Here is a 16,202-nt window from a genome sequence, read left to right on the forward strand (position 1 = left end):
GGGAGCGTGGGGTGGGGGGAAGAGGTGGGGAAAATATGGGAGGGAAGGGAAGGAGCCGTACTACCGCGGACAACTCATGTATTTTACACTTTTTTCCCCCCCCCCCTCACTCTTGCTGTTGTTTGTTTGGAATCGTTTTGTGATGTTCCCCTCCCCCCCCCCTTCCTTTACGTTGCAGATCCGCATCCCTTTGAGCAAGAGGGGAAAAGGAAAAAGAAAATGCCCAGGGGAGGGGGAAATGTGAAATGTATGTGATACGTAACCCCCTCCCTGTACTTGTACATTTTTTTTCTTTTAATTGTTATTATCACAAGCACTGTATCAGAGAGCAAGGGTGTAAAAAACAAAGACAATACCAAAAGGAATCATTAAGCTTTTAGAAAGAGGGGAATACAAAAATTAGGGGAAAGGGTAGAGAAGTTGCCGTGTGTATCGATACTTGCGTTCGTGTTTGTATCCTTGTTGACACTCACAAGAGTAGTGGTGGTGACGTCTGTGTGTGTGTGTGCGTGTGTGTGTGTATGTGTGTATATATGGGAGAGTAAAAAAGGAGGAGGAATCAACATCGACACTAACAGAAAACATCTAATGGTGTTGATGCGTAAGTTTCGATGCCATGGCGGGGTGCAGTGCAACTGTGCCCTCCACTGCTTTTACTTTTATCGCTGCCCCTTATTATGTACAAATATACCGATACGTACTGCTGCGGTACTGAGCTCCCTTAGAAGATCCTCACCACTGCTGTCTGATCCCTACGAAAGCGGCACAAAAAAAACCTTCTCCCCCCGTCGAGCCTTTATTCACACCACAGAAAGAAGCAAATTGATGTCGGAGGAAATAATTACAAAGCTTCGGGAGGTTGTTGGCTTGGATGAAAAGAATGCGAAGGATTTGTCCACGAAGCCTGAACGTGTGACGGACCTTCTCGAGTTCTTCGGCGTCCAGGGAATTACGGCCGCCTCGCCTCGGGAGCAAAAGGTGATGATGTTCAATATTTGGACAAAGGTGAAACTCTCCGAGCATCGTGACCACATCGCCACTTACGTAAAGAATAATAAGCTCGACTCCACGCAGAAGGTGGACGCTGCCGTGCGGTTTGTTAATGCCCTCAAGGCGAACGCCGCGTTTGAAGTTGCGAAGTTTGAGGAAGAGTGCGGTGTCGGTGTTGTATTGTCCCGTGATGATACCGTCAGGCTTGTGAAGGAGGCACTGGAAGCGGAGGATCCCAAAGTGCTCAAGGCTTCGTGGGTGAAGAATCCCAATATGCTCATTGGTAAGGTGAAACGAGCAAAGGGACTGCAGTGGGCCGACATCAGCGTGGTAAAGTCTGCAGTGGAGGAAATGGTGCCCCCCATGATTGAAGGTGTTGTACTTGAGGAAGCACCCAGTAAACCAAAGCAGGCAGCACCGTCTGCTCCGTCCGGTAAGGGAGCGGGAGGCGCACAGCAGTGCCCACGCAACGATGACTGGAAGAACGTCGTTGATACGAAGAAACGCAATCTTATTGGCGATTTACCCAAGTGCAAGGAAGGTGAAATTGTGCACGTAATTGGGTGGGCGCATCGTGTCCGGCATCAGTCACGCATTTCCTTTGTTGTACTACGTGATGGTTCGGGCTACATTCAAGTGGTTTTTGGAGGCGAAACGGAACCGTTTCATCGAGAGACGTCGTTGGCTATCCGTGGAAGACTGAAACACGAACCAAAGGCCAAAGCCGAGTTGCAGCCCCCGTACGAACTGCACGTGGAGGAGTACGCTATCATTGGCAACTCAGACGGAAGCATTGAAAACGTTATTACAGCTGAAAGCTCCCCTGATAAATTGCTGGATGATAGACATTTAGTCATTAGAGGAACGTATGGATCTACAACACTAAAGGTGCGGCATGAACTTATTCGTGCCTTCCGCGAGTACTTCTGGTCCAAGGGGATGTACGAAGTAACACCGCCAACGCTTGTGGGTACTCAGTGTGAGGGTGGGTCAACTCTTTTTGACGTGATGTATTACGGAAAGAAGGCGTATCTCACTCAGTCCTCTCAGTTATACCTGGAAGCCTGCACAGCTTCCCTTGGAGATGTTTACTGTCTCCTTTCAAGCTACAGAGCAGAGAAATCCAAAACGAAACGCCATCTAAGTGAGTACACACACTTGGAAGTGGAGTATGCGGTGTGCAATTTTGAGGAGATGTTGACATATATTGAGGACCTCATCGTGTCGGTGTTCAACATGGTGATTGAACGTGTCGGTGACCTCATTGCCTTCATGAATCCCAAGCAATTGGTCGATCCGAACGGCAACCCACGCGATCCCAAGAACTGGAAACTGGCGCCGAAGAAACCCTTCAGGCGGCTCAAGTATGCTGATGCAATTAAATTCTGCAACGAGCACAACATATTAAACCCCGAGACCAATGAGCCATTCAAATTCGGTGAGGACATCACTGATCAACCGGAGCGGGCAATGGTGGGAATGATTGGCGAGATTGTTTTAATGACGCATTTCCCTGCCGAAATGAAGTCCTTTTACATGGCTCGGGATGATCATGACAACCGGCTCACGGAGTCAGTGGATGTGTTGGCGCCCGGCATTGGTGAAGTGGTTGGCGGCTCGATGCGTATGTGGGATTATGATGAGTTAATGGAGGCATACAAACGCGAGGGTCTCGACCCCGAGGTGTACTACTGGTATACGGAGCAGCGGAAGTACGGCTCAACTCCGCACGGTGGTTTCGGGTTGGGGCTGGAGCGGCTGCTTGTGTGGCTGTTGGATCTTGACTCCGTAAGGGATGCGTGTTTGTTCCCACGTTATATGGGTCGATGCCAACCCTAATGTTCATGTGGCGTGTCAATTAACTATTTAATCGAAGTAAAGCAATCAAGGGGGGGGGCAACCGTAGGCAAAGCATATATATATATATATACTAAAAATGAAGTAGACCTGCGATGATTGGGAATCCAACAATGAAACTAAGTGAAAACTATCCGGGAAAAGAGGAAAACGGGGGAAGACAATCCGCTAATTATCCGTTACTGCATTAAAATAGAGCGGAGAGAGTGCGTGCAAAACGATTTCTGTAGTGGACTGTTGGCCCGGCGGGAGAGCATGTGGTGTGACGAGAGGGCGAGTTATGGAAAGTTTTTTTTTTCTTACGTGTTGCATTTGGGCGGAGTGGGGGCTGAAACTGAACTCCTTATCATTTATTCGCTATTTAATCTCAGTTGAGCTCCACTCGCATCCCTTGAGGAAGGTGTCAGCAGGATGATGGGAATACCTTTTAAGGTTACGAAGCGTACGTGTGTGTGTGTGTGTGTTTTGATCTTGCCAACCTTTTTGCTGTTGTTTCCAGCATTAGACGGGGGCTTGTCCAACCTGAGCTCTCCGGTGTTGTGAATATTCCCAATTTCCTGTGATTGTTTTCCTTTTTGTTTTGTTTTGTTATTGCTTGGTTGCTCCCTGTTTGTATCTCTTTCCCTGACCGGAGAGGGGGCCAAAACGAAGTGGCAGCGTGCAGCCAGTCGCAGGATTGCGGAAGACCTTTGGAAAGAAGGAGGAAAAAGGCGGTTGGGGGTGAAGTGTGACATGACGTAATGTAAAAAACAAAACAAATAACAATGGTAATTAGTTAAATAAAATGGAGGAGGGGTTAATAGTGTAACACTTTAAAAATAAAAGTTTTTTTTTTAAAAAAGGAGGTGTTTATATTTACATTTAGGTGTAATTCGTGTTAAAACATCGTAGCGGCAGGTGAATTACACCTTTGATGTTGCAGATGGTGTTGGCGTTCAAATTAAAGGGGGAAAAACACATTCACGTTGATGCCTCTTTGGAAAATATTACTTTTATTCTTTTTTTCTTATTGTTGCCGACATCAATAACGCGGTTGGCGCTCATAACTCTCGTACATATATATATATATACAGAAGGTGTGAGCGAGGTAATTACTTAGAGGTAGCCAAAGCATTTTTTTTCCACATCGCGGGAAACAATTCAGAAGGAGGAGACGAGCAGACTCATCGACACCCAGATTAAAATACACGCAGGTATCCCTTTTATTAAACTGAGGGCAAAGGAGTACTTCGTGCTTCAGTTTTCCCTCCGGGGGCCTAACTTTCGTCTCAGCCACACCCGCTGATTTTTTTTATTATTATCACTACTATTATTTTACGAGTAACTTCCCCGTCACGCGCTACTAATGGTTGTGTTTCACCAATTGATACTTCCACTAGGGGTACTGCTTTTACTGCACAGTATTTACCTCGCGCTGAGTGCTCGTGAGCAACTTCAGGAACAGCACCACGGGACTGGTGAATCCCTCAATAGAGGCGACTATTTTCCCATGACGTCTTTACGCACGGGAGCTGTGACAGGCAGCAGTGGCGCAACATTGTACATCTTCGCAGAGTTACTTGTAGGTGTCGCTGTATCGATAATTGGATATGTGAAGCGCTCAACCTTCAAACCCGCGCGACTCATCGACAAAAACTGTTTTGACCGTTACGACAGCATTGCTTACACAGGTGTGGGTTTTATGCATTTCAATCATCGCGGAGCAGGAACAGCAAGGCGAAGCGCAAAGACACCCAACGGGGAGAGCATTCGAGCATCAACAGGGAAGAAACATGCGTAAGATGTTGTCGGTTCTCTCGTTATTTGTTTGTGTAGTCGGCGGCAACAGAGACTGTTGCAGTTTTGGATCCTTCTTTGGTGTGGTGTAAATGGGATAAGGACGAGAAGTGCATTGTGGTGGCTAGTGAAGGAAAAGCACCAGTGAGTGCGAGTAAGATAGATGTGTAGCGTACGCACGGCTTCTCTTTTATTGGTTATCTGTGCGGCCGTCCCGAGGGAAGGGACGACACATCATGTAGGAGGAAATTTGTTTATTCTCCCCCTGGTTACTGTTTTGTGCTTTACCTTCTATCTGATTGTAACGTTTTGTTGTCTTATTTTTGTAATGGGGCCCATCTTCCGCCATGACGTTGTATTGCTGTGTATGGGAACAGGGGAAGGGCGAGAATGATGGCGGATGCGTTAAAAGGGAAGAGGGGAAGAATTCAAAAAGAGGACGAGAGGTGGGAGGCCCTTTGAGCAACAATGGCGGAAAGGGGTGTTCAAACCATACCGTCAATAAAGTGAGACAAGTAAGATGTATGCCGTGGGAAGTAGGGAGGCATCAGGGATATCCGATGCCGCTCCTATCGACTTAGCAGTAAATCATCTCTAGCTGTCGCAAATCTGTTTTAAAAGTGCGTGTTTCGTTTTCGTTATTCCTGTTATTATTACTGTCAATGGCCGAGTCACTTTTGACATAGCGGGGCTCATTGGTGTGACGTTCCCACTTTCGATGGTGACGTGTGTTGCATTTACTTACTTCAACTCCCCTCCCTTTCACTTTTAATTAATACCTTCGGGTGTGCAAATTATGTTCTTTGCTTCCCTCAGTGGACTTTGTACAGACGTTCACGCCCCATTGTAGGTAATCGTTAACCTACTACCCGCACACGGCTCTACATATTTTTTTGTCGAGCAGTGGACTACCGCCTGGGCAAGTGGTTGGCAGGACGGGCATATTAGGTGATTCGTCACCGCTACAGGGAAAGCAACTGTGAAACCAAAAAGTCAGGAAACCCGAAGGGGGAAAACACAACACGGCGAAGTGAAGCAAAGGGGCGCACATTTTGTTTGTTTTAGCAAATGTTTAGGAGGACATTCTTTACACCAATGATTGCACAACCAACGCTGTTGATGCTTGGAAACAAGGGCGGTACGCCGAAGCGCAAGAAGAACCCGATGCAGCTACGCCGCAAGGTGTACGGGCTGCACTTCAAGGAAAAATACCTCAAAATGGAGGAGTGGTACTACTGCCCGCTGTGCGCAGAGCCCAAGAAACCCGGCGAATGGTGCCGTCGAGAGGACTGCCGTCAAATTAAACCGTAGGGCTCCAGTGAGTGGTAACATTATCGGAATTCTCAATGATTTCTCCCGCACAATCGGTGTCCAACGTCTTCACTTTGAGAAAAGCAGGTGAGACCATGACGTTTTTCTTTTTATGCGAGACAATTATGGAAGGGGAGCTGGAAAAGAAAGAGAGAGTCGAAGTATTCTCAGAGTCTTTTGTCCTTGTTTCCTTTCAGGCGTTTCACGCTTTATTTCTCCTCTTCCCCCCCCCCTGTTGTGGATCACGTCACAAACTTATGCGTCACAAATGTAACGGGTCCGTCCTCACTGTATGTTGTGCCTGTTGGTGAGGTGAGGCGAGGCGTAGTTGCGTGGTGTTTTGAATTGGTTACTCCGACACCGCACCATGGCTGTTCCACCACGGTGGCAATAATTGTAACGACTACGTTTTCCCTGCTTTTCTCTTTCCCCTTTGGATAATTTACTTCGGCCTGGCACATCACATCACATGATACATATATGTAACCCCACAGAGGAAAGGTGCAGAATGGACTTGATCTTCCCCGAAGAGGCCCACACTGTCACGGTAAGACACTTTTCGGTTCCCGAACCCCCGGGTGCACCGGAGTTAAGGCAACAAAGTAATTTCCCCATCACCTCCAATCCTCAAATCTCTCCCGCACCTGACCCTGTTGTCGTGGCCGCAATTCAGCGCCGGATTGAGTGCGGCAGCGGGTTATCTAGTTGTGGTGAAAGTGGTGACTCAATGGATAATGCCAGTGATCCGGCACGTCGATTAGCACACCTGCAGTCCGCCCTCTCGATCCTTTGCCACACGGCTGCGATGGATAAGTCGCAATTCTTTCTATACCGGAAACAAGTAAGCAAAAAAAGCACAAATGATAACGCAGAATGTGCTTCAACAACGGATTATTCAATCACCGACATTTATACTACCGTGCGGGCGTTGAAATTAGAGTATGATGAAGCAGTAAAACACTCAAGGGATGAAAAAGGAACCCAAACGGCAAACGCAGAAGTCTTGGAGTTGGCGCGCCGCAGAACCGAGTGCCGTGTGGATGACTGCTTGCGCCTTTTGGAGCCAACTATCACTGAACTTATACTCGACTTTACCCACGTGAAGAAAGTACCTGTCGCCTACACTGAGGAGATGCTTCAAGGGTTGCCGCAGGTGTTCGCCATGGAGAGGTGGCCGTGTACTATTTTGCGGAAGGAAACTGACGATTTCGTTGGGCAAAAGCGTCCACGTGTCTCTTCGCGACCTCTCGCAGGCGAAAGCGGTCGTGGTGAGTCTTTTTTTGAGCATAACGATGTGGCACACGCGGCTACCGCAGTTGTCTTTAAAGCCCTGCGGGACCTGAGGAAAAACGACTACATGTGCCTGCTCGGCGATAAAACATTAACTTCAGCTCCAAAAGCAGCCGATGTGTCGCGATCGCATCTTACTTATGGAGAGCTGGTTGAAAGAACCCTCAGCGGTGTTTATCGGGAGCGGGGTCTATTAGCTGCATTGTATGACGTCAAGCGGCTTCTCTACGGTGCATACGATGCCGCACCTGCTGAGCACGCTCCAACTATCAAGTCACTTCACGCTCAGTTTGAGCAAGATTTGCGCCGCCATTACAGTGCGTTTCTCAGCAAAACTGGACTGCGCTGCAGGGCTAACGACTTTGTTCTTCAGGTGAAAACAATGTTTGACATAAACCCACTTCCCGCTTCTAGAGAAGTGAAGGATGGCGAAGGAGGGGTGCCGTTGTACAGCGAGACGCAGAAGAAGTGTCTGAAACTTTTGGGTCATCTACGCGCTGTAGACAGCAAAGGGTGGTTTGAGTACCCGGCATTTGACTTGGCGAACATTGAACTCAGTAGCATTGAGCGCTGGATTTGCGGGCCACCCTTCAGCACCAAAACAGACCGTGAGGCGTTTGTGGCATTGCGTGATGTGTTGGAACAAATGGTGGATAACTGTGTGTTAAGTTATGGACCTACCAGCCAGTATAGTCGTGTGATTACGATGGTGCGGCAACGCCTGGTGGAGGCTTCTCAAGAGGTTGGACTTCTGTAGAGGTTTTTTTTAAATCTTCCCCAGCTGTTTGTCTCATCCTTTCGCCTTCCACTGCATTTGGATTCGTGTCTGTCTGCCTTTGTGTTGATGTACCTTCCCTTTCCACTGGTCATCGGTGTCTTTTATATTTTTCTTTGCTGCTCCTGTGGGTACGCTTCAACGCTTCGTTTTTTCTTTCCTTGTTGATCGTTCTCTCTCCTCATCACAAACAACATCCGGCATGATGTTGTTGCTGGCGTACGGGACCGAGGAATTTCCCCTTCACACAAACGTGAGAAGCGAATCGTAAGGAAAGGACGGACCCATCCGCTGGAAAAAAAACAGTTTATTTACTTACTTTATTTGTAGCTCATAGAGAACAAAGGAAGAGAAGGTGCGACTCGGCACTGGAAGGAGTTGTTGCAACTGAGACGAAATAACTCAAAAAAGGTATCCTATAATGGCAAAAGCCCTTAGTGTCAGTTTCAAAATAGACTCCGTACTGCAAGAGGCGTTTGGTAAAATAGCAGCTGAGGATTCTCGTCTTCGTGCGTTGGTCATTACTGTTGAGGATGAAACAATGCGGCTCCGCGGTGCGCCGCTGGAAGCCACAGGGAACCAAAGTGATGATTTGGTCAAGCTGCGAGACGCCATTACCGAAGACGGCTTGAGTGCTGCCTTTCTAATTGTTAAACTTGCTAAAGGTGAATTTGCTCAAATATCGTTTTGCTCAGAAGATGTAAAACCAAAGGTGAGAATGATGCATTCGTCGGGGGCGATGCATCTCGCCGAAGTTTCTGGGCTGCAGAAGCCGCCCTTCAAGTTAACGAAGCGCAATGTTGAGCGCATGGATGACATCTGTGAATCACTATTTAAAAAGGAATCAGAGAGTAGTCGCGCTGAGCTCATGACGGAGGAAGAGAAACTTCATGCTGCCGTGGCTAAGCTGGAGGTGGCTCCACCTGTTGCCGTCATGCCGGGTGTAACTGTGCCTATAAGTGAGGAGGGAGTTCTTCTGCTGAAGCGTATGGCAAATAGTGAAGTGAACGCGGTAACGTTTGCGATTGACAAGGAGAAGTTTGTGGTGGAAAAGTCACTTGAAGCTGCCGCGGCGGTGAGCGCTTTGACGGCTGCTTCACTCGCGGATGATGTTGTGGCCCTCCTTCCTGAAGGTCAGCCGCGTGTGGTGGTGATGCGGTGTCCAACCGCAGAGGCGGGGGTAATCATCGTGAACGTGTGCCCACCCACGTGCAAACCTCGTGAACGTATGACATACTCATCTTGCAGGGCCTCGTTTGTGCAACAGGCGCAACAACATAACGTGAAGTGCGTGAGGCGAATGGAAGTTGGTGAGATGGATGAGTTTCGTGAGGCCGTGGTGGAAGCATTCGCGGAGCAAACCAGTGGAGACGGAAAACCGTAATGATTAGCTTTCAACTGAATGGTTGGTTGTTTCTGCGGGCTAGCGGTGTGTATGCGAACAAAACTCTCCATCCTCACACGCATATATACGCGGGCGGGCACACACTCGATGTGCCCGAGGATGCGACGACGGGGGAACGAAGTGAGTATATATTGGTTTTTTTTTGTGTGGTGGGGAGCTGGAATGGGTGCAGGACCAACCAGATTTATTGCGCAAAGAGTTGAAGCGAGTTCTCTTACCTGTTTTTGTTCGCTGTCTACGTTCCCGTTCACTTCACGCTTCGCCATCGGTGTTGGCACCTACATGCCATGTTAAATGGTTGTCTTGGTTGTTAAGATACGGATCAGCGCGCTCACCTATTGTCCCCATGCTTTGTTTGTTATTTAAGTGTGGAATGTTCCTGCGGCGTCTGATTGTCTCCCAGAGACGCCACGTCTTTTGCGCTGGTGTGGTATTGTCTGCGTCCCGCTTTTGCAGTGGATGTGGAACAACTTCCAGTAGAGCAGATTCCCCACCCACCTCCGCAGTGAATGTGGAGAGTTTCACCCTAAACGAGGAGGTTGTGAAGAGGGATATGGAGGCGCTTGCAAAGTGGAACGACCTATCGAGCAGAATGGATGCATATAGGGAAGAGAAGCAGTATGGAAAGATATTGTCCGCTGTGGACGAAGGCATAGCAATGCTGGAAGAAATGGGAGCACTGAGTGCCCCTATCCAATGTGAGACGCTGCTGTTACTGGAGGCTTCCCAGGCTCACTACAACCTACAGCAGTACGATTTGGCTCTGGAAAGGGCTAAGAAGGCGAAACAGACGCTGATGGCAGCACCGGAAGGAATGCGAGACGCTGCAAAGCTTGGTGAAACGAATCAGCTCATCGGTTATATCCACCTTAAAAGTGGGAAACTTGAAGAAGCGAACTCTGTTTTCACAGATATACTTCGCTGGATCGATGTCGATGCACGGACGGCGACCCCGATGCAAGCGGTCGCAGCTGTTAATATGCGCCGCTTTATTGTCACCGGTATCGCACTCTGTTGGCACAAGGTTGCTGAAAGAGAATGTGCAACTGGTGGTGACGGCAGGGAAATGTATGGAAAGGCACTCGATTTGCTTCTCGAGGCCCTCAATACTCATATCGACGAGAACGATCATGAAATGGTGAAGATGTCGCTGCTGAGCATCCTGCAATGTTTTGATGGTGTCGGAGATGGTAGCCAGGCTGTGATAACGGCAGAGAAGTTGGTGCGTTGGTGTTCACGTCATAAGGATGAGCAAGGCATCGCAGAAGGAAACGAATGGCTCACAAAGATGCAGGAAAAGTACCCGCAGAAAAAAGAGGAGGGAGATAAAGTGTAGGTAAGGGGCGTACTTTATTGGGTGAATGATCATGTGGACGGACTGTTAGCGACGTAAACAACTTGTGAGTTTGAGGTGTTTTATACGCGGCGATTCTGCTCCTTTTTTTTCCTTCTGTTCGACGAAAACAAATGTTGTGTGTGGGGAACACACCTCAGAAAAGGAGGCGGAAGGACAGGTAGGAAAACCAGTGCATAACAGAGACGGTTTGTGTGTGACCCCCGCTGCTCTGCATGCGAAGCAGTATGGAATCTGAGGAAAAGTATTATCCGGTTCTTAAAGAACAGGAGATACGCGGGAGGAAGAAACGGCCTCTTCGCAAGGGGTTCAGATGAATCAATACCTGTTTGCAAAAATATATATATATATATCCTTATTGTAACCGTCTTACCCTCTTTCTTTTTTTTTTGGGGTGGGGGGGAGGGGACCCTTTTCTTTATATCCTTTATTTTCTTCGTTCCCTCTCCACTTCTGGGTCACTGCAAGGTTAGAGGGAATCCATGGCGAAAGGTAATGAGGAGTGTGTTGATCTTCGTCAGTCGTGGAGACATTTCATGGTGACACCTGTAGAGCAAACACATGCGCCAGTTGGTGTTGAGCAAGCGCAGATAAAACGCGGTGAATTTACACTCCTTCAGCGTTACCACCTGGTGGGGACAAACGCAGACGAGCAGTCGCTGTTCTTCCTATCGCTAATCAGCCCAAACGCGGAATTGTTGCGGGCGACGTGCCATCTGTTCATTCAATTGAATTTTCAGTATAGGCAACTCCTGCTTGATAACGAGGAGAAGCTGACGTTGCTTCGCTTCCATCATGAGGAGCAGTTGACAAGTTTGCTTGAGGCCTCGAATGCAGAGACACGAGATATGGTTGTGGGGTCAGATGTTACGGAACATTTCGTCCTGAAGCATCAACGTGAGTTAGAGGAACACCAGGAAGAAAACCGCTTTTCCGAAAACACCCTCCTCTTAGAGCTCCGCCAAAATTTCTTTACTTTCCTGAAGGCATCTGCACAGGGTACGATGGATTCACTTGAAGGGGAGCCTGGGTGGTTGAAGCTGCGACAAAACGATGAGCAGCACAAACGAGGGATGAATATTGGATATTTTTGCGACGGTCGTGTTCCAGTACGTGTGGTGGAGCTGCCAAACCTTCTTGGGAGGAACTTAACTGGTTTTAGGCCAAAGGATCCACTACTTCGGCCGATTGTAGTCGATATCTCACCGCTGACGTCCTTGCGCGAATGCCTTCATTGTCTTTACTCGGAGGAGCGAGATTCTGTTTTAGCTGTGGAGGAGCACCTGCTTCGCTTGTCGCGACAAGTCCATGCGGTGTTGTTATTCATTGGTCTCGAGGACGAGGCAATGCGCATACTTTCCAGCAATTATGCGGAACTCTTCCTCGACCAAGAAAGCATCTCCCCGTCAAGGCCAGCGCCATGTTTCGTGCCTCTGCGCCATCACCGCTGCTTGAGGGTTATGCTTTCCACTCAACTGTGGGGAGCTAATATTATCCTCCTGTGGACACCACAAGCTGCCAATGGACGCCATAACTGCGAACCGCTCATTGTAGAAGATGCCCTAAATTTAGCTCTTTCTTGGAATGCCGACATGTTTACTGTTGCCGTGCTAGGCTCTGCAGCGCGTTCCCATGCAACTTCCTCTCTGCACACCGAGGATCCGACACGTGAAATACCAATGGAGGTTCTGCGCCAGCTGCAGTGCGGTGTAGGTCGGTTGGTATTTGAGGCTGCAACCATGAAAGCCTCTGCTGTATGGGGTGGCTCCGAAGAAACGGAGCAGCGGCAGCAAAAGAACAATTGGGATGCCGGTCAGACAGTCCCTCAACTTGTGTCGGCCAGGGAGCCGCAATTGGAGTTCAACTTGCCCATGTCTATACGTGTGTTCCTTCCTACCACTATGGCCTCGCTAGATGAAAGTGGTGATCGCAGTGAGTCGTTGGAGCTCTCCCTTCAAGGAGGTGGTGGCGCTGCTGGACGGGTGGAGCGTCACGGGTTTAGGCAAGATGAAGATGTAGGTGATGTGAGTGTTATTGATTCATCGTCGCTCACAGATGTGCACAGTATAAGGCATACCACCAACAGTAGTTTCTCCAGCAACATCGGCAGCCGGAGAGAAACAGATCGCCGTGGTCGACGGCAAATGACTTTTGGAAGATTGCTTGCATACAACTTTGGTGAGTCGGCCGTACTCCGATAAAACGAATTGCCGGCTCCATTTCTATGTGCTTGCCGTTACATTTCCTCCCTAAATATTTCACGTAAACCTGCACTCGAACGCACAATTTTTTTCTTCTTTGTGCTCAATCATTGTTTTGCTTGCTGGGAAGTGCTTTGTGTGTGTCTGTCTCTCTTTCTCTCAGTAAGTTTTGCGACATTGGCGTGTACAGTGGTTGCACTGCCACCCCCATTCACCAACGACAGCGTTCGTTTTGCTCGTTCATCTGCCTTTTCGGATGTGGATTTGTTTATGGCACAGTGATACCTCCAATAGGGGCATTTCGTTAATAATCTCTTTTTATTTATTTTCTTTCCTTTCTCCTTCTTTGTTGACCAACGTAAAGTAACAAGTAGCAAACAGAGGGACGCATAGTGTCACATCGCGCGGCTGAAGAAAACAGTAAAATAACAGCATAACGTGTTTTACTGCACCTCATGTCGTCACACGGCAAATTAGTAAGGAAAGCTGAAGATCTTCAAGAGGACTTGTCGTGGGATTCCCATATTAAACATGTGCTAATAGAACTCGAAAAGATTTATTTTCAGCGCATTAGGCCAATAGAGGTGAAGTTTGACTACGATATGTGCTGTCCTTCGTGGTTTGGGGAATCCATGGTGCAAAAGAAGCCATTCATCACGTTCTTAGGACCCTTCTCAGCGGGAAAGTCTACGTTCATAAATTACCTTTTACAAGGTAATCTATTATCCACAGGTCCTCAACCTGTGACGGATCGGTTCACCGTAATTTCCCATGCGAAAGACGTACAAAAAATACCTGGCCGCGTTTTGATGGCTGACTCCAAGCAGCCTTTTCGTGGCCTCAATCAATTTGGTGGTGTATTCGGAGAGGTATTGGAGGGTATTACACATCCTCACCCCATCCTGCAATCTGTTACACTCATTGATACACCGGGTGTTTTGGAAACCGCGGGGAATGCTCACAGTCGTCGATATGACTACGTTAACGCTTGTCGGTGGTTTGTGGAGAAAAGCGACCTTGTGTTTGTCATGTTTGACCCAACGAAACTAGATTCTGGGGAGGAGTTACGTGCTGTGTTTCAGCAAGCCCTGAGAGGACATGAAAGTAAAATCCGTATTATTTTGAACAAGGCTGATACGGTGGAGCCACAAGAACTTATGCGCGTGTATGGCGCATTGTTTTGGAATCTCTCAGCCCTTGTCGCTACGACAGAGCCACCGCGCGTTTTCATTTCAAGTTTCTGGGAACAGCCGTACCGCATGGGCACAGATCATGAACTATTTACGGAAGAAAAGGCGGACCTTATTTACCATATAACAACGGTAGTCCCCATGCAGGCCCTTGACCGACGTGTGGCTTCTGTGCTTCAGCGCGCAACTCGAGTAATTGCGTTTGCGATTCTCTGCGCCACTTATAAAACCAAGATGCCCTCGCTGTTTGGTAAGGCTAAGGCAAGGAAACAGTTTATTGAAGATCTACCACAGATATGTGAAGACCTGGCGAACAAGTACCGCTGCAGTGTTGCTGATTTCCCGAAGAAAGAGGTACTGGAGAATTTTTTTTCGAGGGCTAAAACTAGTGACTTCTTTGACATGAATCAACTGCTGAAACGGAAGTGGATAGAGCTTATGAGGATCACAGTAGACCGGGACCTTCCAATGTTGCTGAAGCCCCTTGAAGAATCGGCCGTTGTTGATCCCAATGATCGTAAGCATGCCCTCCTTCTCCAGCGAGAATACTTTAAAAGGATGTCCATGGAAGCCCATGGTCAGCTGTTTGTCGAGGACGTTTGTCAGAACTTAGGTACTGTGCCCATGATTCAGAGCCAGTTCACGGATCGGCCGGCCATCTGTGATGTACCCGCGAATAACACGTCGATGCAACTGCAGAGCACAGCTCCACCCAACGGCGCAGGTGGAAACGTTAACCAGGAACAACTTGCGGTGATGATGCAAATGATGCAAACGATGATGGCCGCCCAGCAAGGGCAGAAGCCGAGTCCACAACAGCAAGGGGTTCCGTTGATCTCACAACAAGCTTACGCACCCCAGCAGGTGCAACCAGAGCAGGGAGGGCCGCTGTTTCCGCCGTCGCAGCAGATCTCTACAACCACGCAACAGATGAATCCGTACCAACAGATGCAAACAATGGATACACTTCAACAGGGCGTACCACAGTTTCCGCCGTCGCAGGTCTGTATCGAAATGCCACAGTCTAACCCATATCAGCAGGGGCAACCAACATTTATGCCTTACGGAGGTTTCCCATCGGATCCCCAAGGACAGGGACTTCCACAGAATCCACAGCAGCAGGGACAATTGTTTCCTTAGTTGTTTGCTTGTGGTATCCGCAATGACATGCGCGTCTGGTAAGTGCTCAATAGTAATAAGTCCTGTACCTCTTTCAAGACAACTTGGTGCAATAATGGCTTCTCCTCCCCTGGTCATAATGAACGTGTACCAAAGGTGATGAGACTGCCCAAAAAGAAAAAAAGAAAAAAGAGGCAGTATAAATATGGCATTACAGCTGTTTTTTCCCCCCCTATGCAGCAGCTTTCTACCATTGTGTAAGGAAGATCGGAAATGCGAGATCTTCACGCAAGTGTATGCGGTCGTGATGAAGTGGATGCGATAGGGAGGGTTTCCCACTCTCCCCAATAACAACACTGTGAAAAGGTGTTTTAACTTGCTCTAATTTCTCTTTGCAACTTTCTACGAGCAGCCGTACGCTGTTTCCGTGGGCGTGTAAAATTTGCGTTTCTGATGGGTTTCAACCATATATTTCACTTGCTGAGCATCGACTCGCCTTTATTACCATCTATTACCTCAACCATTCTGCTGGCGTTGTTGTGTTAATGTTTCACTTTTTTTTTTTTGTCGGCACCGAATGAGACGCGCTCTTCGAGGCATTAAAGGTCATTTCCTTTTCTCTCCTTTTTTTTCTTCACAACCTTTGCACATGCACATATATATTATATCATTATTATTTTTTTTTTGCATTGGTGGCGCGTGTACAAACGGTATTCTCCTTTATGTGAACATGGGAATAAGGAAACTAAGCTCCCCCGATTGTCCGCTACTGTAACGGGTGGACCCTCACCAGAGGAACGGGAGGGGAGGGACGAGACGGTTGGGCGCGAGAAAAAACAAAAAAGAAACGATATATAAATTCCTTCGTAGCACCGTGAGTCAATGGAAGGTACAAATAGCGGTAATGAAGGAAGTAGCGGGGGACAACGATTTG

General features: G+C 48.2%; 8 protein-coding genes across 8 annotated transcripts, besides 4 other annotated features; all 8 read left to right on the forward strand.

The window, feature by feature from the left end:
• Window positions 1-16,202: part of a sequence feature (sequence corresponds to BAC RPCI93-1H19) that runs on past both edges of the window.
• Window positions 495-529: a microsatellite.
• On the forward strand, window positions 589-2,829 carry Tb927.4.2310 (asparaginyl-tRNA synthetase, putative; the record flags this gene model as incomplete). The annotated part of the gene is made up of 1 exon (XM_839288.1): window positions 589-2,829. One exon carries the CDS (start codon window positions 589-591, stop codon window positions 2,827-2,829), a length of 2,241 nt encoding a protein of 746 aa, XP_844381.1.
• Window positions 3,659-3,688: a sequence feature (AT_rich).
• Window positions 4,193-4,627, forward strand: Tb927.4.2320 (hypothetical protein, conserved; the record flags this gene model as incomplete). Its single annotated transcript, XM_839289.1, has 1 exon — window positions 4,193-4,627. One exon carries the CDS (start codon window positions 4,193-4,195, stop codon window positions 4,625-4,627), a length of 435 nt encoding a protein of 144 aa, XP_844382.1.
• Window positions 5,692-5,934, forward strand: Tb927.4.2330 (hypothetical protein, conserved; the record flags this gene model as incomplete). Its single annotated transcript, XM_839290.1, has 1 exon — window positions 5,692-5,934. The coding sequence occupies one exon, from the start codon at window positions 5,692-5,694 to the stop codon at window positions 5,932-5,934; it is 243 nt and encodes an 80-aa protein (XP_844383.1).
• On the forward strand, window positions 6,404-7,981 carry Tb927.4.2340 (hypothetical protein, conserved; the record flags this gene model as incomplete). Its single annotated transcript, XM_839291.1, has 1 exon — window positions 6,404-7,981. The coding sequence occupies one exon, from the start codon at window positions 6,404-6,406 to the stop codon at window positions 7,979-7,981; it is 1,578 nt and encodes a 525-aa protein (XP_844384.1).
• Tb927.4.2350 (G-actin binding protein, putative) lies at window positions 8,421-9,383 on the forward strand (the record flags this gene model as incomplete). The annotated part of the gene is made up of 1 exon (XM_839292.1): window positions 8,421-9,383. One exon carries the CDS (start codon window positions 8,421-8,423, stop codon window positions 9,381-9,383), a length of 963 nt encoding a protein of 320 aa, XP_844385.1.
• Tb927.4.2360 (hypothetical protein, conserved) lies at window positions 9,778-10,740 on the forward strand (the record flags this gene model as incomplete). The annotated part of the gene is made up of 1 exon (XM_839293.1): window positions 9,778-10,740. One exon carries the CDS (start codon window positions 9,778-9,780, stop codon window positions 10,738-10,740), a length of 963 nt encoding a protein of 320 aa, XP_844386.1.
• On the forward strand, window positions 11,241-12,959 carry Tb927.4.2370 (hypothetical protein, conserved; the record flags this gene model as incomplete). Its single annotated transcript, XM_839294.1, has 1 exon — window positions 11,241-12,959. The coding sequence occupies one exon, from the start codon at window positions 11,241-11,243 to the stop codon at window positions 12,957-12,959; it is 1,719 nt and encodes a 572-aa protein (XP_844387.1).
• On the forward strand, window positions 13,415-15,289 carry Tb927.4.2380 (sarcoplasmic reticulum glycoprotein, putative; the record flags this gene model as incomplete). Its single annotated transcript, XM_839295.1, has 1 exon — window positions 13,415-15,289. One exon carries the CDS (start codon window positions 13,415-13,417, stop codon window positions 15,287-15,289), a length of 1,875 nt encoding a protein of 624 aa, XP_844388.1.
• Window positions 15,924-15,954: a sequence feature (AT_rich).

This window comes from Trypanosoma brucei, chromosome 4 (genome assembly GCF_000002445.2).
Source record: "Trypanosoma brucei brucei TREU927 chromosome 4, complete sequence".
Lineage (NCBI taxonomy): Eukaryota > Euglenozoa > Kinetoplastea > Trypanosomatida > Trypanosomatidae > Trypanosoma > Trypanosoma brucei.